This window comes from Haliotis asinina, chromosome 3 (genome assembly GCF_037392515.1).
Source record: "Haliotis asinina isolate JCU_RB_2024 chromosome 3, JCU_Hal_asi_v2, whole genome shotgun sequence".
NCBI lineage: Eukaryota > Metazoa > Mollusca > Gastropoda > Lepetellida > Haliotidae > Haliotis > Haliotis asinina.
Window position 1 is genome coordinate 37,249,115 of NC_090282.1, and position 22,363 is coordinate 37,271,477.

A 22,363-nucleotide genomic window follows, 5' to 3' on the forward strand; every position below is an offset into this window, starting at 1 on the left:
CAAAAGCAACTGTGATCATATTACTTTATTCACCATGAAATTCATTATAAACACAGAAATTCTAGACCTAGTTTCTCTCTCATGCTATGGACATCAGTTGTGACACATGCACGCGCCCACACACGCATGCCGTCGCTCACAAATACCGAATGCATAATTCACACTTACTCGTTGAACGTTTTACAGAGGATTTACTTTCTCCTATCTAGCACGCAAAATGACGAAATAATGACCGCATATACATTTCAGTTATAAAATCTTAAATATCTGCTTTGAGTAAAATGCATAACATTACTATGGAAACAGGCATGCTCGTATTGTAGGGTCGACACAGGCGAACATTTTCGCATATAACACGCATTTGTGAGAGCATGTTTAGTGTTACTGTTGTCATCATGAGTAAGTAGAATCACACGTGTTGACAAGTCTAGATACAGCTCACATACACCTAGGTATCCACATAAATATGTCGACAGGGAAATTCAAGTTAGTTCAGAATTAATACGCGTGTAGTCCACACTTCTTTGATCTGTTATACAATAAACAGATTACATAAAGAAATACGTCGAGCAGTGATTAAAACGTGTTACGATGGGACAACTCCAGCAAGCAAGGTTACCCTAGAGTTTGAATTCCAGACTGTCTCGCGGTGGTGGTAGTAGTGGTGGTGGTGATGATGATGATGATGATGATGATGATGATGATGATGATGATGATGATGATGATTTGGAGATTTAGTGTTAACATTTGGCATCCGGGTGCTTGACAGTGTAATTCATGAACCGCTATGATGATACAAGAGCATATATTGTAAACATGTATTCAAATACAAATTCAAATTCAAGATGGCAGAAAACAACATATTAACATTTTTTCTGACAAGAGATGATAGATGTAGGATATATTTTGATAGATTTACAATGTCTCGAGATGTTTCTACTGATAACAATAATGAAGGAGATGTTCATCAAAATTAGGAAATGGTTTCAGGTGTTGATAGTAATTTCCGTTGGAACTATAAATATTGTCATTGTGATATTGTGCCATTGTTAGATACAGCTGTAGTTATAGGCAACAGCAGTGGACAGCTAAGGCGACAACAGTGGTCCGATACAGAAACAGTAGAATAAATAACAGGTTTTTTTATAGTGTCATATGTTATAAATGGCGAGACTGCCGAGTACAGTATATAAAATACAAACACCAGGCCTAGAGAGGCCGAGGTGACACCTTAAAAAATGTTTCTAGTATTGAAAATACGCTTAAGAATAAGCATTGTTTGCATGTATACATACCTAGACACATAGGTAAGTATATGCATGAATACTAGCCTACACACACACACACACACACACACAGAGAGAGAGAGAGAGATACAGTTAGCATTGCCTTGGACAAAGTTAAGGTTATTTATGTATTAATATAGATAGTTGTGGCACTATGTGAAGGAGTATAAATGACCCTCAAGAAGGAAACTCCTTTCAAGAGTGAGGTAGTGGAAAAGTTATAACCATGAAAGATAATACTTTGTCTGTGACAGAGGTATACAACAAATGTTTGAGAAAATACTTTACCATCATGTGAATTATGGCCAAGGAGCTAAAGCTCATGTGAGACACAGTCCACAATGGTTAATCAATAACTAATAATAAGTGATATATTTGGACTCCCATCATAACACTAAGAACTTTCAAATGCGACAAACAGGACTAAATACGACAAACAGGACTAAATACGACAAACAGGACTAAATACGACAAGCAGGACATAAAGTAACTGTTGTACGAATATCCACACCGCGGTGTCTCCCTTTACTTGGTTGCCTCCCTTGTTCCACCGTGTGTGATGCACTGGTCCCAGTCAGGCCAGAATGTTTCCTTCATACGTTCACAGTAGGCGGCCAGGCTGGGGTATTCGTCTAGAACAGGGAACAATACGGACTAACACGTGTTAAATATATTACTGACTGTTTAGATGTCATTTGTATAAACAGTTGACAATAATTATACTGAGTATCTTAGTAATTTGTCACCGACTCTAAAGGTAAAACATGTATAAGTATTACACCTTATCATGCCAAGTTTCCTCTTCATCCATCATTTGGCGTTAGAGGACAAAATAGCTCTGAAGTGCATAAACTCAATACCTGCAGTCTGTTACATAGCCGTACACATGTACCAAACCGGAGTTACCATAAAAAAGAAAGGTTTTTGTTTGTTGATCTCGATACAATCCTGGCCCTTTGATGGGAAAATGAGCAAACATATGTATTTTATGTGGTACCTCTGATGAGATTTTCATGCCCTGTTCCAAGAAAATGCCAGTAGAACTGAGACAGTTGCCCAAACACCGCGCAGTCAGATTCACAAGGCTCATCCCCCATCAAGAACTTCCTGTCCCCTGAAATGAGAAGAAATTAGAAGGAATATGCCGGAAAATGCATAACATGGACACTTGCCACAGATGTATCATTGCTGTGTCACGAACTGGATGTGAATGCTTGTGGTTCACATTAAAGGAACTGATGTTTGGTAAATCCCTTGTGCTTTACATTTTGTATGAGGTTCGTTTGTTGTTAAATGCCGTACTCAGCACAACATGATAAATAATCAGGCCTGGACGAGACAATCCAGTGATGACAGCATGACCATCGATCTACGCAACTGGGATACGATGACATGCGTCAGTTAAGTCAGCGAGACTGGCAGCCCGATAGTTGCCTCTTACGATAAGCATGGGTTGTTGCAAAGCAATTGTAACCCTGATCGCCATGTATCAGCTTGTCACAGCAGTAACTATCACTGTCTAGTATATAAACAGTACTGCAAACAAGTGACCCTCTTCGCTTCCTTTAACAATTTTGTCCTGTATCTCAAGCTATGTGGTCGTCAGCTGTGCATGCATCGTTAAACCCGTAATGCTTTGTGCGGGTTTCTTCATACGTGAGATGTTACTATAGTCCAGTGAACTTTACTTGAACTCCTTGACAATGTCTCAGCTCCTTGAACTCTTTGATAAAGCATCTTGTGTATGTCAAGACAATTATCAAGCAAGTTTTCCCTCAACATTTTACCACCGAGGTATCATTGCGATATCATATATCATATACATAAACCCTTGATGTCTGAAGTTATAAAAATAGTCACCAGTTATCGTTTGTAGCCTGATATCTCTTTGGCTGAAAGAATGTATCTGGTATTCAAACGTTCAGGTACATACAAGGTAGTGTCATTGAGAAGAAATGTCGGCTCGACTTACCAATGAAGTCAGAAAGAGCCTGTAGTTCCTTCTTAAACATCTGTGTCACTTCAACTTCTGTGTGGCGACCCAAACCTTGTGTCCGCGTTTGTTTTGCAACCATATACTTAGCAATCCACACCACAAATGATCCTATCTTCAACGCTTGCTTGATGAAGGTTTTGTCGTTATTGTATTCGTAGCGGAATATAAGAAGGAACCTAAAAACACACGTATCTGTTCATTATCACTGGCATTAAGCCATGTAGATCCAGCCGGTATCTTCTTGTCTGGCTGAAAACTGACGGCATCACACAAACCAGCAGCGTGTATATTACACGCAAATTCCGCAGCCGTAAGTCCGCTTCCAGTCAAGGTTCAAATGTCAGTCATCAACAGCATATTGGCACATTTGAAATGATTTCGAAATGATATAAGTGGTAATACATGTCACTTTGTCAGTATTTACACTGCACAATTTCAAACTACCTTCCGTCAGCGATGTGAATCGGCAGGTCAGAACTTTTATATCATAACGCCATTTAAGCTTCTTCAAGAACGGTTGCTATTTGATACCTCAGCTTGACCAATCCTAATCGGTGACATGTACATGTATTTTCCAAGTTCATAGTAGAATGTGTAATAATACCCTAGTTTCATTGTAATGATCCTACCAAAGATTATCGAGTTCTCACCAGTACAGATGTTCCTCTGTCATGACCTGCATAGCCATAGCAACACCCTTGTCCCGCAGACTCAGGTGCTTGTTGAGGTCCACCTCCAGTTTCTCGTTCAGGAAGTTAATACATAACGTCGAGTCCGCCACAGCCTTCCCGTTATACTCAATCCAGGGGACTTTGCCCTTAGATGACATTTTCATCCCATGGACGTTCTGAATAGACGATCACAGAGAAAAATATATTAGCATGATTATTATTTATGTCTTATTGTAATTAAATTTTAATACCGCTTTATTCTTGCATTTCCATCAATAGTAAAATAGTTTTATATTCGAATGCTTCTTTCAAACACCATGTGTGGTATTCTAATTACTTTACAGATCCTTGATGTCTGTTTTTTTCCGAATTTGTGTTTATCATGTGTCATATAAAACTGATCTCGTCACTATATAGCTGGAATATTGATGTTACATTTTAACTCACTCTCTCACCATGGATTGCGTGATGACATCTTAAACAAACAAGCATATGTGACGATCGGAAAGTACTAACGGTGTCAGACAGAGACTGGTACTTGACGTCCTCGTTCTTATCATTTCCCAATCCGAGTAGCAATACCAGCAAAGGTGCAACACTGGCGTGGAGTCTCCATCTCGCTACCGTGCACTAACTATCCATACAGCCTTTCAGGCATGCTATTTGATTCACTGTGTGGTGGATGTTGATACCTGACACAGCAGCCTAATTAATATCCATTGTCCGTGATGAACTGACCACCACCGTGCAACCTTCACCTTCAAGCTCTCGGGGGCGGTGTGACAGGTACGGTGATCGTTTGGTAACAATGTCTACCTGGTTGATTGTGTTCAGTGGCCTGTTGCTTCGAATAGTTGACTCAGTGGCATCATTCACCCACCTGGTAGGGTATCCTGGCCATCCGGAGATAGGTCTCCAGCTTCACAGCAAACGGTGTCAAGCTGGGAGCGTAAGGACCTCGACCAATCTGATGAAGGATCACTGTATCTCGGGGATACTCCTTTGCCTTCTCTCTGTGGAATAGTGACATAGGGTCCTCAATACAACAAGCCGCAATTAACTTTCATCGTTGTGCGTCTAATGAAAATGTAATGAGTTTAAAGAACTGAGCCAATCAAATATGATTTCTAGCATGCCGATAAAGTAGTTAGTGTAGGATATAATATGACCCGCATGCACAATTGGAAAGTAAGCCGGCTTCCCAGGAGAAATGCCCTGGGACCGATATGAGCCCATTTCCCTTGGGAAGAGGGCTTACTTTTCAATAATGACCACTGGTCATGTTATATCTAACTCATAAACTGACCGAAGATACAGTTTCAATATTTTGTATTTACTGATGAAATCAACTGGGAAGAGACTGGCAGCCGACGCCTCGCCTTTCATAAGCACTGTCGGTTTATTCTCATACACGGCACACAGAAATACGAAAAGGGGGGCTTGGTACGAATTCGTCTTCATGACGTTTAGAGGAGCGATGTGGTAGTTTTCCTCGCCAAGCTGTATTCGACACATACTGGTACACTGCATGAAGACTTTTTCAGGAATATTGCTAAAATTGATGTAAAACCATATTCATTCACTGCACTTTTGAACTCGACTGTTTATAACATATGTTATATTTGGGGATTACACTCTTTCAGTAAATTACAAAGTGTAGTACTTTTATTTAGTTTAGTCTCCTCCGGGAATCAACACCACACCCTCAGAATGTATGTAAGCACAAAAAGTCAGGCGCCTAGCCTGTTTGGCCACCGCGACGTACACAATAATGGAAGTCGGACCACTCGTGGTGTACGCTGTGGACATTGTGTTGGATGACAAATGTTAACTGGTACGGCTCCCACGGCTGAAAGCTATGATTACACAATGACATTTAGAAAGTGCTCAAATGTAACTGTTATATTTGGGATTACACCTTCTCAGTAAAGTACAAATCTATCATTTCTATGGAAGTCAGGGTGGCTGAGCGGGTTAGGCGGCTGACTTTATGTACTGGCGATTAGGTGCCTGACTCTGAGGTTGTGGGTCCACTGTTTAGTCGATAGGGCCAGTTAAAATCAGGTTAATCCATTCATTCAAAAAACACTTTTGACCTTTACACTTTTTGTCTACACCCACTTTGACCTCGTTCTCTGTCACTGAAAGGTATTTATATCGAAAACGGGATCGAGGTCAGAGCTGTACCAAACAATTTTATCATTTGAAATAACACTGCTGTTTTGTTTACTGTCATATATAGGTGCTACTTCATACCTACATAGACCAAGACACAGCCCTGTCTGTTCGTTACAATAACAGTATTATAATACATGTATACCCGACGGGATTTTCGAGGGAATCAAAAAGAGCGTGCACCGGTTATTTGCACAGCTGTCATGATAAGCAGAAGGCACTACATACTTTATCAAAATCTTCCTGAGGACGACAACCGATGCAACAGCTACTACAACACCTCCGACTGCATATGCTATTGTCCGTGACGAGTCCCCTAAAGTGTCCAAAAGTCCCTCCATAATTCGTCAATCGGCGATGACTGTGAACCTGAACTGTATACCGGCTGTCCGTGTGTTGCAACCACCGACCTGAATAACTCCAAACGTGCACTGTTTGGAAAGCCACTGTCGACCTACATCGCCTCAGTGCCGCACTCGACGCATGATGATCCGGGATAGAGGCGACTAACGGGATCGGGTGGTCACGCTCGCTGACTTGTTTGACGCATGTCATCAGTAGATCGATGTTCATGCTGCTGATCATTGGATTGTCTGATCCAGACTCGATTATTTACAGAGCGCCGCCAAATAGCTGAAATCAGAGACCATATAATGGATCTATTACATGGTCTCTGCTGGAATATTACTCAGTGCGGCGTAAAACTAAACTCACTCATTCAGTCTCAACGGCGCACTCAGCAGTGTTCCAACTGTATTGCGGAGGTGTGTAAATAATCGTGTCTGAACCTGACAATCCAGTGATCATCATTATAAATATTGATGTACCAACGCATTTGGGAACTGATGACCGTGTTAACCAAGTCAGCGAGCCTGACCAATACCGTCTGCCATTCATCATATCAGGACGTAATTCACGTGAACTGTATCGAATTGCAAGATATCAGAAAAAGAATTTATTACTGGAAAGATTACTTAAAGATGAGGATGTTTACCTCTTCAAAACCGTGTTCTGATATTAGTAAACCAATGTCAATTATCAACAATAATTTTCAATAATATTCCTCGTCATATTCATGAATGATCACGTGTCTGTATGAACGAGTGTGGCTGAATCTAAAACTCATTAACACGTGCTAAACGAAAAGAATTGTTCCTCCCTCGTCACTTTGGTTTCTATCATTTTTTAAAAAAGTCCTATCGCCCTCGTCACCTTTGAAAAAAATGTGTTTGAGAAACACTTAATCTTTTTTTATGCAGCCATATACAAACTGAAGCCAGAATGACCCTGTAACGACATTTGAGCACATATGAACTACACTAACGCTCAATCTTTGAATATATATCATTTCAGCAGAAACAAATACTTCCTTTCAATTAGGATAGGAGCTCCAGTGAGAATTGTAGACTTGTTTCATACAGTACTTTCCGCAGCAGAAAAGCAGTGACTCTGAGACTGTGTGAACTTTGACCCCGATACACGACATGAAGGGCTTGAACGCCTACTACCCCGATCCAACGGACAGTCTAAGGCCCTTACCAGTTATGCCCCTTTTCAACATGCTCTTGAAATACTGATAAACACGGTGAGTGTTATTTAGGTCGGACTGTTTGTCACAGCGCAGGCCCAGCTGCATACCCAGGAAACGATGCAGAGGTTCGTGGATGTTTTCAACGACCTGGACACATCACAGAAAGTACTGTATGTTGTTGGTGGAATTGTAGTATCCATCGTGACAGTCGTCGGCCTCAGGAGACTATGTAGAAAGTAAGTTGTGACATGTGAATAGCTAGTCAAGAGATATTCGGGCCATATTTCCCTGAACAAACAAGTTAAGACTTGCATCTCTGGCTTCCGCTTAAGAAAGTTGACACATCGTCATTTAACTATTACCAATAGTACTGTTGAGTGAGTGAGTGATTTGGGTTTTACTCCGCACCCAGCAAAGTTTCAGCTATATGGCGGCGTTCTGTAAATAATCGGATCTTGACCAGACAATCCAGTGATCATTAGCATGAGTATCGATCTGTGCAATTGGGAACCGATGACATGTGTCAACCAAGTCAGTCAGCCTGACCACCCGATCCCGTTAGTCGCCTCTTACGACAAACGTAGTCGCCTTTTATGGTAAGCATGGGTTGCTGAAGTTCTATTCTGCTCCGGGACCTTCACGGGTCAGTAATAGTGTTGAAACTGGCATTAAACCTAATTCTCTCACGCGCCCAAACAAGACGAAATGCTGGCGAGACCATTGTAATGAGATGGCATATGATTGTTGGTTTTTCACTTTTTTAAATTTTTAAATATTTTTTTCTTTTTTGAAGCATGGTTTTCTGTTCGAAACACTTCTTTTGTGTGGTTAATTTCCGTATATCAGGCAGTACTTTCAGCTTCTTAAACTGACGAAGATAGTATGCATGTGAATGTTTTCAACTCGGCCAGGCAGTAGTTTAAGTAGCCATTGTGATCTTTTAAGTGTTTCTGTTTATTTCATGATCCTATGCGACTCGGTAACTGGGTGAAAATAGAAACTGCTGAATTTGTTTAGCTGTTGTATTGTACTAATACAGTCACGAGTAGTATACCGGCCTTAAAACATGGAACACTAAAGTACTCAGTCTGTAAATAATGCTACAGAAATGGTTATCTCCTTGTACTTTCTTATCTCAACTCTCATCAAAAGGCTGATATAAAATATCAACTAAGGTAACACCTACCTAGTTGAGATTTCCAACTTTACTGAAATCACCGATCCAGTACCATCGTTTACAGAGGGGAAAGTCGGAAATACTACCGCTTTTCTATATTTGGCCTCGCACCCAGGTCAGAACTGAACAGTAGGATAGAATATTATTTCAAATCATAACCTGATTATGATTATGCATTATTGAGCCCTCGAAAATGTGTAGTACATCAGTTATTTTGAGTGTGAGATGTGTAGGCTCTCTATAATACAATAATCCCGTGCACGCGGTATATGGGTGTATAGTCCGTTTGGTTCAAAAGCGGACCGATGAATTGCAGTCTAGGTCGAAAACTAATAAATATAACATACTCAATGAAACGTTGATCATAATCAGAACATCATACCAACTCTGTGAGGTTTTTTGCAGACGTTTTGTCCTAATAATAAAAATATGTTTAACAAACTCTCATTGAAATATTGTCATAGTTGACTGTTTATTACGAGGGAGGAGTGCAGAAAAAGGCACTGCCACGTGTTCGAGAAGCACGTGCACATGTGCCGAGAAAGCTATTTATTCATTAACGTGAGCTGTCACAATGCTTTCTCGCACACTTGGCTATCCCTTTTTCTGCACTAGCCCCTCGTAACAAATAGTGAACTGTGTCAACAATTTAATGGTAGTTAGTTAAACATCAGCCTTTTGATGAGAGTTGAGATGAGATAATAGAAGGCGATAACCATTTTTGTAGCATTGTTCACAGTACTTAAACTACATTATAGTGTATGTCGTAAAACGACTGTGTGTTACCATGGTTAAAGTTTATGTCAGCGTCAAGAGAGAAAAATCAGCTGTTACTTGATCTATTATGATATTTTGTAGAAAGACAAAGGCCAAGAAGGACTATCCTCGAGATACGGTGATCCATTATCAGGTCGGTAGAAGTTCCTATGCTCCAAGCATGACGCCATTTGCTGTGAAGCTGGAGACCTATCTCCGGATGGCTAAAATACCCTACCAGGTAGGTGAAAGTGTGAATAAATGAGTGTTGTTCCATGCCGCAGTAAGCAATATTCTCCACACGACATATCGATATCTAGATTCCCAACACCTATAAATCCCATTTCTGGTGTCTTCTGTCGCGATACTGCTTGAATATTGCCCAAAGTGCCGGAAACCATACTCACACTGATACATACACGTTCACACTCACACTCACACTCACACACACTCATAATCAAACCCACTCTCCCACTACTCTGAAGATGGTCTATGAAAGGAGTTGTTTACTGCAATAGCAACGATTCATATACCAAGCTATAGTACGAAACAGATTCAGCTGGATCAAACACTATTCCCAAAATTCTGAGTCATTCTAATTCAAGCCATGTAAGTATGTGTTTTCCGTATGAAACTTTGATTATCCACAGAACGTGCATGGGTTTCAACCTTCATCAAAAGGCAAATTCACTTGGATTGAGTACAATGGACAGGCAGTAGCAGATTCTACACTGTGCATCGAATTCCTCAACAAGAAGCTGGGTGTGGACCTCAACAAGAACCTGAGCCCTGCTGACAGAGGAATAGCTCAGGCAATGCAAGCCATGGTGGAGGAGCATCTGTACTGGTGAGATACAGTCAGTCGGTGCTCTTCAATCTTCCTGTCCATGGGAACTATATTGGCAAACATAGTGATTGCTTGATCAATTATTGTATATGATGTTGGTCTGTAAATATTCGTATCGGAACCAGACAATGAAGTCACTAACATTATGCCCATTTTATGATGATCGTGACGTGCATCAACCAAATCCTCATGTTTGACTACCTTTCCTTAAAACTCCTTAAGTGGGGAAGGAAGAAAGAGCAACTATCCGATGATTTGATGCCCTAACGAGGGGCGGGCGGGTAAGCTAGTGGTGATAGCGTTCGTTCGAAACACGTGCATGGGTACAAGGTGCATGGGTACAAGGTGTGCATCTGTGATTTTGTCCATTTGGTCGTAACCCGAAATTCACTCACTCGTCGTCATACCGAAAGATGTTAATACAAAAGATTTTTTGTAACTTTTTGACAGATATGTTCTGCTTTAGGGACAAACAAGAACCGTTTCGGGGTACACTGTGTCTTTTAAGAAAACCATTTCCATCATAGTTCAGTTGCGTGAATGGTGAATGAATAGTACTGCTGTTTCAGGTTCCTTGTACTCTTCCGATGGCAATATGACAACGACAAATCTTTCTTGCTGAGCACTTTTAAAATGGGCAAGTTTATGTTTTGGATGATTCGACGCAATCTGAAAAAGCAAACATGGAGTCAAGGCTTGGGCCGACACACAGAAGAAGAGGGAACTGACATGTTTAAAAAGGATCTACAATCCCTGTCGGACTTCGTAGGTAAGCAGAATGTTTGTGAACTGTATTAGAAACAGTGACGTTAAATATTTTTGAGTAGCGATGGTAGGTTTGGATTGACCAAGTAATACAAAACTTGTTACTTGTTACGTTGAAACCGACAATGGCAGCACGAGTGAGGAAAACCTGACTGCATCATAACTAAAGTGGGAAAACGTTGCATAACGTTCTGTGACTCCTCTACAAGAGTTGAACAGGATGAATGATCTTGAAGTTTGGCACTTGTCGTGAGGTTTGTTTTGTATAAATATATTGATCTGTCCACACATGCTGATTGTTCCAGGGACGAAGAAGTTCCTGATGGGGGACGAGCCCTGTGAGACGGACTGCGCGGTGTTTGGTCAGCTGTCACAGTTTTACTGGCAGTTCATGGGCACCGGACACGACAACATCCTGAAGGGCAAGTACTTTTAGTTGACTTATCATTTGAAAACGTTCCATTTCTCCATCTGAATACGTCTGACCTTGAAGCATTGGTATCGTACACTTCAGACAACCTGTGTGCATCAAACGATTCGAATCGTGCATCTTGCTGTTTTTCCCACAGGTATTGTCTATCGCTGCGGTGTAATTCCCTTTCTAAATATTAACATGGGCTACATTTTAACGTTTTGTCAATATGTATATATTGGAATGCAAGGTAAATCTTTTCGTAGCCATCGATAGAAACAGACGAAACAAGAAAAACAAATTTATAGTTATTTCCCTTCCACCCATTTGCATTCGCAAAACATCGGTAATTTCCATGCATCATGCGTAACGCAATGTTATTCGCGATAACGGAGTACTTCAGCGAAGTACCGAATGAGTTACCGTTCGCAGCGGTGTACATTGCAATGTAACTCGCTTTAAGTGGGGTACTTTGATAATAATAGAAGAGCGCTCAGCCAATGATATAACGACATTTATGTGTGAGGTAAGGTCACTGCATACATTTAAGAACTGTAATGTACTAACCTCAAAACATCTCAGTATACTATTAACATAGATACCAAAATAAACTTGTTATAAGCTTGAAAAATATTGCTCTTTAGCAACAATTGCAGCCCGCCGTCAGCATGTCTTCACACATATAAAGGGTGATGTGTATTTCGTTCCGTTTGATTGACATGTTGGACTTCAAACTAATTCAAATATATAAATGAAAGCAAAGACAACACGGTTAATCCACCTAACCAGATTTCATTACATTAAGATTAACGTTCCAGTCTCAATGTATTTCGACTACGAGAAGTGATAAAATGTGAACAATTTCAGTTCTGTATGAACTTGCTTGATTTAAATCAAATTATAAGAAACTACTTTAGATATGCATTAACGTTATGATTACGTAAATACGTGTTGCTTATGTCCTTTCCCTTTGTCCATAGACAAATACCCCAACCTGGCCGCCTACTGTGAACGTATGAAGGAAACATTCTGGCCTGACTGGGACCAGTGCATTACACACGGTGGAACAAGAAAGGCAACTCAGTAGTAACTTATCCACAGAGCTATAATGACAGTTTGGGTATAATATGAATCATTTGCCTGTTCTTCCAATGTCTGTTAAAATACTTTGTTTGTAGAGGGAATTCACACTCTCTTTCTTGCACTAGTGAGTGAGTGGGTGAGGGAGGGAGCGAACGAGCGTGCGTGCTTACTTGCGCGAGGAGGGCTGAGAGAGGTCGGTAGTATTGGGTCTGTCCGGGCTTACTTCAGGTACATTGTGTGCCATTCGTTTGTCCTCCACTATCAAAACTAGATATCTCCCGAGGCAACACTACATATATCCACTACATTTATTTTTCCTGGACATGTCTGTACTGCATGTTTTGTCTAGTGCTGAGTTTAAAATAAAATTTGATAATAATGTTCTTTGTGCTTAATCGTGTTGTCGGAAATCACACTGAACTAAACTGCTATCAAGTTAACAGTTATGTTTTGTTAACGCCGCAAACATTACCACTTCAGCTTTAGGACTTCGACGAGAATCGAGTAAGGAGCGAATGTTTAAGTGACTGAAGTGATAAAGAACGTCACTGTCAAATCACAGCGTCCATCAGATCTGTCTTTTTCATATGACTGTTCCTTGTGTGCTTTAACGAAGTCCCCTTGTCCATTGAAATCAGGGTGGACGTGTTAGTCAGTCTGCCTGAACGTGATCATTTCACAGTAGTTGTACTCGCAGATGACTCGACCCTCATAGGCTTCAACAAAATGGCCGTATTAATTTTTGTTAACACGCTTGTCAACTAAGGTGTGTGTAAGGTGTAGGTTCGAATCTCGGATGGGAATCAACCCAACAAAAGGATTAGAATTTCTACTTTACTGAGAAAGTGTAATCCAAAATATAACATTTGTTACATTTGACCACTTTCTAAATGACGTCAGGTATTCATCACAGTAATATACACTGACGACAATGATTGTTCAACGGTATTGAACCATATTTGACCTATACTAACGCTTAGTCTTCAAATATATATCATTTGGAAGTTTTAAATCCTTCCTATGTAAATTGAATACGATCACAAGTGAGACGGGAGATTCAGACCTTAAGGAAATCTAGACTTGACTCGAGCTTTCACAGAACAGATAGGGCGAGGCAGAATGGAAAATAACGCGAATCAGAGATCCAACCCAAGGAAAGGCAAGAGAGGCTGACAACCAACCCGATCCAAGGGCAGTTGAAGGTGCTAACCACTTATGCCTTTTCTAATAAGACCTTGAAATACCGATAATCAGGGTGTGCTAGTTATAGGCGAGTCTGTTTGAAACATACCCACTGAGGTTGGAGATTTCAGAATGCATAACGCTCTTGTAGTGAAGGAAAGGAAAGTAAACTGAAAGACTGTGAGACAGTCTATATCTGACCCCTGACAACTGAAAAGGGGAGAAAGCACCTGACAATCGGTCCGATCCAGTCCAAAGTCTTCAACGCTGGTAGTGAGTGTTAGTGACGACGTCCCGTTCAACATAGCGACATTCACAGTGACCCACACAAGAAACTATGGAGAGTATTATGGATACTTTCAATAACATGTACACGCTACAGAAAATACTCTATGCTGTCGGAGGTGGTGCCGTAGTCATCGTATCGGTCGTTGGCCTGAGGAAACTTTGTTTCAAGTAAGTTATAGCGTGTGTTTTTATCTAGTCAAGAGATACAGAGATATTTCTCCAGGCAAACAAGTGATCCAGATGACGCCCTACTGAGCGTCGTTCAGAGTTTCGTCCACTTAAACAGACGAATGCGACTTCAAATACAGGTTCGTCCTGCTATGTATGCGCCATACCCGTGCTCGCAGGATTCGCCAAAATGTCTGAGACTTACATTTCTGGCGTTCCTCACACATAGAGCTGTCCCACATGAAGCTGTCAGTTGACTGTAATACTAATGAAACCGGAGCTCAATCTATTTCACTCACCGAGAGATTGAGTGAGTCTAGTTTTACGCCGCTTTTAACAGTATTCTAGCAACATCACGACGGGGACACCAGAAATAGACTACATACACTGTACCTGTGTGGGAAATAGGCCGCAAATGAGAACAATCAGCTGTTCCTTGATTCATTACGACATTTCAGTGGGAAGAAAAAGGCAAAGAAAGACTATCCTTGAGATACAGTGATCTTTCATCAGATTGGTAGATGACACTACGCCCCAAACTTCACGCCATTTGCGTTGAAGCTAGAGACCTACCTCCGGATGGCCAAGATATCCTACCTGGTAAGTGAGTGAGTGAGTGAATGAGTTTTGTTCCATAACCCAGTTATCAATGTTCTTAAATTGCTATGTCTGGACACAACGTGATCTGGTGCAGGACAGTACGTTCTTGACTGTTTTAGGAACGATTAATATCCCTTTTGTACAAAACACAGATATGGCTGGATCACTAACGACTAGAGCAAAAACCATGACTCGTCATTCTAACCCTAAGCCATTTATGACTCTGTTTTCTATCATGGAATTCCTATGATATTCATTCAGTTCTTAATTCAGTTTGTAATCATCCACACAGAACGTCCATGGAAGGCAACGTTCATCAAAGGGGAAATTTCCTTGGATTGAGTACAATGGACAGGAGGTAGCGGACTCATCACTGTGCATCGAGTTCCTCAACATGAAGATGGGTGTGGACCTCAACACTGAGCACCTTTAGAATTCAGCACCACAATTTCTCGCGGGGACGTTCTCAGCCGTAGGTCACAGACAGGCAATCAGTTTGTGAGAACCCGTCGGAAGCGAACCTGCGACCTTCGGATTGTTAGCCCGACAGCTAACCGACTGAGCTACGTCCACATTGTTGCACAATGTGCAAATTTAGCTAGTCATTCCTCTGACGTCATAGAAATGAACGGAAAGAGTCGAATTCGTTGCGGACAATTACGAAGGTTACGTGTAGACGTGGTGCCTCGTGCTCTCAATCTACTGACGGTTGCCAAATGGTCTCGATATCATTTGGCACGATTGTCCTATCCCGTAATCTACAAGATACCATGTTGTGTTGAATGAGCCGATATGGTTCGAACTGAAAATGATTGTTGACGTCAGGCGTCAGACGTTGATTTCATGGTGCATGTATGAATGATCGATGTGCTTGTATACATATGATTGTGTGCTGTCGTGACAGAAAAGTGTTGTAGGGAACCCATCAAGGATAATGTGGACTGAATGAGTGAGACATGGGCATGTTTGGTGACAACACGAGGGTGAGTTAGACTTCGAATCATTATTGAAAATATGTAGATCTGGAGGTGAAAGTTGCTGGAGGCCGATTTCCACCAGCCCAAAATTTCGACATTAAACCATTTCATGGTTTATCTAACTTTTGAAGTTTTTGGTCTCCCGTTTTTCTTTGCGAACAAAGTGTTACAAATGGAAAAGGAAAACACATTGGTACTCATGCATTTACCTACTATATTGGATTAGGTCCCTTAACCTAACCCTAAACCCTAAACCCTAAACCCTAAGCCCTAAACCCTAAACCTAAACCTAAACCTAAACCTAACCCTAACCCTGGGAATAATTCTAATAAATAGAGTACATTCACCGAACCGGCACGAAAATGGCTGACGTATCCAGTGTAATCAATTCTTACCACTTAGAAAAATAAATATTTCCTTGTAATGGTGCAAATTGCTGAATGACAAAGATATATATGTATATTAGTTTACAGTTATAATTCATTTGATCCAAATAGTTATGTTTGAAACCGAAATATAGAATATATTTATATTATTTTAATTGACCAAAACTGCGAATAATAAAACATGGCGCAATGTTACCAATGTAAGTCATTAGATTACTAAATTTAAAAACACAAAATATATAAATACACAAAATAAAACACATCAGTACCTCTTAATACAAAGATATATGAGCATATCAGTCATAAAGAAAAAATATTTATAACTGGTGCTTGCGAAAAATTGCGCATCCGCCGGGAACTACTACTGGAAACTCGCAATATCGTTGGGCTTCTGTAATGACATGGCTGGTAGAGATGACACATCAGTGAGCGGAGCTTATACGCACTAGCTGAGCTTGACGACTTTGTTGCCATATGGCATTGTTTCAAGAAGGTGCTTTTGAACAAAATCTGAGTCCTGCTTACAGGGGTATAGCTCAGGCGATGCAGGTTGTGGTGGAGGATAATCTATACTGGTGAGACACAGTCAGCTGGTACCATTTAACGTCTATCTGCCTGTCCATCACACCCTAACACAAACTGTTTGTTAGTTTCAACAATAGTCCAGCAGCAGTCTGTAAATACTCGTGCCAGAACCAGACAATCCAGTCACAAATATCACGCGCATCGACCTTTGAGATGCGATGATCATGACATGTATCAACCAAGTCAGCGAGTATGACTGTCCTAATTTTTCCCTCAGAACCAAGTATGTTGTGATGTGAAAAGAGCGTCTCGCCTTACATATCTTTATATATAAGATAAGCTGCTGGCACATTTCATGATTGACGGAGTTTAGTTTTAGGCAGCATTCAAAAGTATTCCAGTCCGTAAATAACTGAGTCTGGTGCTGACAATGCAGGGAACAAAAGAATAAACATTGATATACGTAATTGCGATACAATGAATGCGTCAGGCAAGTCAGTGAGCCAGACCACACTATCCCGTTAGTTGCCTTTCACGACAAGCACTTGTTACTGAAGAACAATTCTAACCCGGATGTTCACAGGTCTCTATTCGCGTGAATAGAGAGTGAGTAGTACTGTTGTTTCGGGTGTCTTATCCTCCTCCGATGGCAATATGACAACGACAAATCTTTCTTGCTGAGTGCTTTTAAAATAGCCAAGTTCATGTTTGGGATGATACAAAGACGTTATAAAAAGCAAGCTTGGAACCAAGCTTAAGGCTTGGGCCGACACACAGAAGAGGAAGCAACTGACATCTTTAAGAAGGATCTACAGTCCCTGTCTGACTTCACTGGTAAGCAAAAATATGAAGTTATTGTAAACTGCATTGAATACAGTGAGGGTAATATAAAATATTTCTGAGCAGCGATGGTAGGTTTGTATGGACTAAGTTATATCAACTCGTCACTTGTTATGTAGAAACCGACAATGGCAGCACGGGTGAAGAAAACTGGATTGTATCATAACTAAAGAGGAAAAATATTGCAGGACATTCTATGGCCTCATTCACAAGTGTTGAACAGGATGAAACAATTACTGCATCCTGAAATTTTGCACTTGTCATGTTGTTTGTTTTGTATAGATACTCAAAAATTATTCATCTGTCCACACGTGTTGGTTGTTCCAGGGACGAAGAAGTTCCTAATGGGGGACGAGCCCCGTGGGACGGACTGCGTGGTGTTTGGTCAACTGTCACAGATTTACTGGCAGTTCATAGGCACCGGACACGACAACATCCTGAAGGGCAAGTACTTTGTTGCCTCATTATATGAAAACGATCCATTTCTCCATCTGAATACATCTGACCTTGCAGCATTGGTATCGTACACTTCAGACAACCTGTGTGCATCAAACGATTCGAAGCGTGCATCATGATGTTTTTCACGCAGGTATTGTCTATCGCTGCGGTGTAATTTTTCCTGTGTCAACTGTCACAGATTTACAGGCACTTCATAGGCACCGGACACGACAACATCCTGAAGGGCAAGTACCTATAGTGGACGTTCAGTTGCAAACGTTCCATTTCTCCATCTCCAATGAATTTATCTTGCCTCTTTGAGATATGCGATGTGCGTTCATGTGATGGATAAATCATGATGTTATATATTGTTTCTGGGAATGGGTTCTACTTCAAGAATATAGATAGGAGTTATTTCTAACATGGTTAATGCAGACTTTAAATAAATGTCAATAGTAGCATCGGTTGTGCCAACCTCAAAGATCCTAACTGCGTAGATCGTGGCTCATGCTGCTGATCATCGGATTGTCTGTTCAAGACTTTGCAGACTGTCGTCATATAACAAACATATTGCTGAGTAAGGCGTAAAACTAAACTCACTTACTCATCAACGTCAGAACATCGCAGAATTCTGTTAACAAAGGGTGCATAATGTACACCAACGTCTTTCTCAACACATCTCCATTCACGATAGGTTTTGGTCTTTTAACCATACCAGTCGAAAAGACTGGAAAATCTCCGTCATCCTATGCATGCATAAAAGTCACCATAAGAGTTGTGATATCGTTTTATTTTATTAGTTAACTTTAAGTTCTTAAGTATACTCAGTAAATTCAACTCAGAAATCAAATGATCTGATACACACATAAATAAATGTTAACATTTGTTGTGAGATACTTGTTACATAAGACCTTTCTCTTTTTCTGTAGACAAATACCCCAACCTAGCCGGCTACTGTGAACGTATGAAGGAAACATTCTGGCCTGACTGGGAACAGTGCACCACACAGGGTGGAACAAAGGCGGCAATCAAGTAGTAACTGTCCAAGAGCACTGTAATCGTTTTGTCATAACATAGGATTCATAAACTAGCCGTCTGCGCAAAATGGGTAATTATTATTTATCACTATCCCTGAACTGACTTTGTACCTGTACATGCAATGTCTGTTGATATATACTAGCGGAAAAGAGTAAATCTGCAGAACAAAAAAGCATAAAAGAGGTTATTTTAGAAAAATAAATAAACATGTAACAAAACCGTGTGCATGAAATTTTATGGGATGATGTGTCTACAAAGGGAGCGAACCTGACCACACGGTTCCTTAAGACGCCTCGTACGACAAGCATGGGCTACTGAAGATTAATTCTGTCCCGGATCTTCATTTGAGAGTCATTAAATGAATGATGTATAGGTTGTAAATGGTTTAACATATTATGAATGATAATAAGTGTGACTTTGTCAATATTGTAGGCGGCATAATTTCATAATACCCTCCGTCAACGATTTGGGTTGGCACAGACGACTTAGCTATAACATTTAAGCTTCTGTGATAACTCTGCCTTTTGCGTATATGTGATATTGAAACCACAGACTGACAAATACTATTCCGGTACATGTGCTAATAATTTCCAGTAATTCTTAGTAGCATGCATATCATATTGTAATGATCGTACCAAAGATTATCGAATTCTCACCAGTACAGATGTTCCTCTGTCATGACCTGCATAGCCATAGCAACACCCTTGTCCCGCAGACTCAGGTGCTTGTTGAGGTCCACCTCCAGCTTCTCGTTCAGGAAGTTAATACATAATGTCGAGTCCGCTACAGCCTTCTTGTTATACTCAATCCAGGGGACTTTGCCCTTAGATGACATTTTCCTCCCATGGACGTTCTGTATAGAAGATCACAGAGAAAAATATATTTGCATTATTATTCATGATGTCTTATTTTAATTACATTTTAATACCGTTTTATTCTTGCATTTTCATCCATGGTAAAACAGTTAAATATTCGAATGCTTCTTTTAAACACCATCTGTGGTATTCTAATTACATTACCGTTCCCTGATGACGGTTCTCACAATTTGTGTCATGTGTCATACAAAACGTATCTCATCACTATATAGCTGGAATATTGCCGAGGCGATGTTTCCTTTTTAACTTCATTTGTGGATTACATGAGAACATCTTAAACAAACAAGCTTATGTTCAGAGATGAGAAAGATCTGATGGTGACAGACTGAGATTAGTACTTAACGTTTTCATGCTTTATCATTTCCCAATCCGAGTACCAATACCAGCAAAGGTGCAACACTGGCGTGGAGTGTTCATTGCGCTACCGTGCACTAACTATCCATACAGCCTATCCATTCAGGCATGTTATTTGACCCAGTGTGGTGGATGTTGATACCTGACACAGCAGCCTAATATCCGGATGGTCCGTGATGAGCTGACCACTAGCGTGCAACCATCACCTTCAAACTCTCGGGGCGGTGTGGTAGGTATGGTGATCGTTTGGTGACAATGTCTACCTGGTTGATTGTGTCCAGTGGCCTGTTGCTTCGAATAGTTCATTCACCCACCTGGTAGGGTATCCTGGCCATCCGGAATATAGGTCGCCAGCTTCACAGCAAACACAGCTTCACATCAGAAAGTCAAAATGGCCGTAACCCATAGTCAAAATGGACACACAAAAAAGTCAAAATGGCCACACAGAAAAGTGTTGTTTTTTTGTTTTATTAGTTTTTAAAGCTCATGACATTTGCATTGATATCAAAGTGTAAAAATGACAAAAGAAACTATATCACACAACAAAACAGTGTTTATTACTGAGGTAATTTCTTACGTGATACTTTGAGACTGAGGTGGATGCGAACTTCAACCTTCTCGGGACGGGCACACAGAAGGGGAAACCTCTACTGATGGAGTCTTGTGGATAAACCTATGTCCAAAAGGTACAATAGGAATATTTTCTTATCTATCACGTGTAGATGTTCAGTTAAAACATTGCAATGTTTTCTTTCTTAGAACTTGAAGATGTTTAATTAATCTCTCAACGTTTTCCTCCTTTGGGTCCCTAGTCAAAATGGCCACATGTCAAAATGGCCACAAAAAAAGTCAAAACGGCCACACCAAAACGTCAAAATGGCCACACCAAAAAGTCAGAATGGCCACACCAAAAAGACAAAATGGCCATACATTATTTTATTATTTTTTATACTTATTTGTAAAAAAGAAGTTATATCCGACAAAACTTGATGTTCGTTACAACTGTATTATAACATACCCGACGAGATTTTCGAGGGATTCAAAACAAGTGTTCCCCGGTTATTTGCGCACCTGTCATGATAAGTAGAAGATACTACATACTTTATCAAAATCTTTCTGAGGACGACAACCGATGCAACAGTTACTACAACACCTCCTATTTTCTGTGACGAGTCCCCAAAAGTGTCCAAAAGTCCCTCCATAGTTCGTGAATCGACGATGAGTGTGAACCTGAACTGTATACCGGATGTCCGTGTGTTGCAACCACCGACCTGAATCACTCCAAACGTGCACTGTTTGATAACCCACTGTCGACCTACATCGCCTCAGTGCCACAGTCGAGGCATGATGATCCGGGTTAGAGGCGACTAACGGGATAGGGTGGTCATGCTCGCAGACTTGTTTGACGCATGTCATCAGTAGATCTATGTTCATGCTGTTGATCATTGGATTGTCTGACCCAAACACGATTATTTACAGAGCGGCGCCATATAGCTGGAATATTACTCAGAGCGGCGTAAAACTAAACTCACTCATTCAGTCAACGCTGCACTCAGCAATGTTCCAGCTCTATTGTGGCGGTCTGTAAATAATCGAGCCTGGACCTGACAATCCAGTGTTCATCAGCATAAACATTAATTGTACGTACGCATTTGGGAACTGATGACGTGTTAACCAAGTCAGCGAGCCTGACCAATACCATCTTCCATTCACCATATCAGTACGTAATTCACGTGAACTGTATCTAATTGCAAGATATCAGAAAAGGAATTTATTACTGGAAAGATTACTTACAAAATGAACTTGTTTACATCTTCAAACCGTGTTCTGATATTTGTAAACCAATGTCAAGTATCAACAATAATTTTCAATAATATCCCTTGTCATATTCGTGCTGGTCACCAGAACACAATCAACACAACTGATGCATCAACCTGGGGCGAGACGTCCGTGCTCGAGAGAAAGTATCAAACAACTATGGCAACCAAATGAA

The 22,363-nt window shown here is 40.7% G+C and overlaps 2 protein-coding genes and 1 pseudogene across 2 annotated transcripts; 2 read left to right on the top strand and 1 right to left on the bottom strand.

Annotated features, from left to right (window-relative positions):
- Window positions 1-10: 10 nt before the first annotated feature.
- On the bottom strand, window positions 11-6,585 carry LOC137277936 (failed axon connections homolog). Its single transcript, XM_067809945.1, has 6 exons — window positions 6,357-6,585; window positions 4,834-4,966; window positions 3,933-4,129; window positions 3,259-3,458; window positions 2,284-2,400; window positions 11-1,918 (listed from the first exon to the last, which is right to left on the bottom strand). Exons 1-6 carry the CDS (start codon window positions 6,467-6,469, stop codon window positions 1,812-1,814), a joined length of 867 nt encoding a protein of 288 aa, XP_067666046.1. The 5' UTR covers window positions 6,470-6,585; the 3' UTR covers window positions 11-1,811.
- Window positions 6,586-7,703: 1,118 nt separating this feature from the next.
- LOC137277931 (failed axon connections homolog) lies at window positions 7,704-13,078 on the top strand. The gene is made up of 6 exons (XM_067809940.1): window positions 7,704-7,895; window positions 9,695-9,833; window positions 10,243-10,439; window positions 11,009-11,208; window positions 11,510-11,626; window positions 12,597-13,078. The coding sequence occupies exons 1-6, from the start codon at window positions 7,777-7,779 to the stop codon at window positions 12,701-12,703; spliced, it is 879 nt and encodes a 292-aa protein (XP_067666041.1). The 5' UTR covers window positions 7,704-7,776; the 3' UTR covers window positions 12,704-13,078.
- A 1,140-nt stretch (window positions 13,079-14,218) lies between these two features.
- Window positions 14,219-19,139, top strand: LOC137276795 (failed axon connections homolog; annotated as a pseudogene).
- The last annotated feature ends 3,224 nt before the right edge of the window (window positions 19,140-22,363 follow it).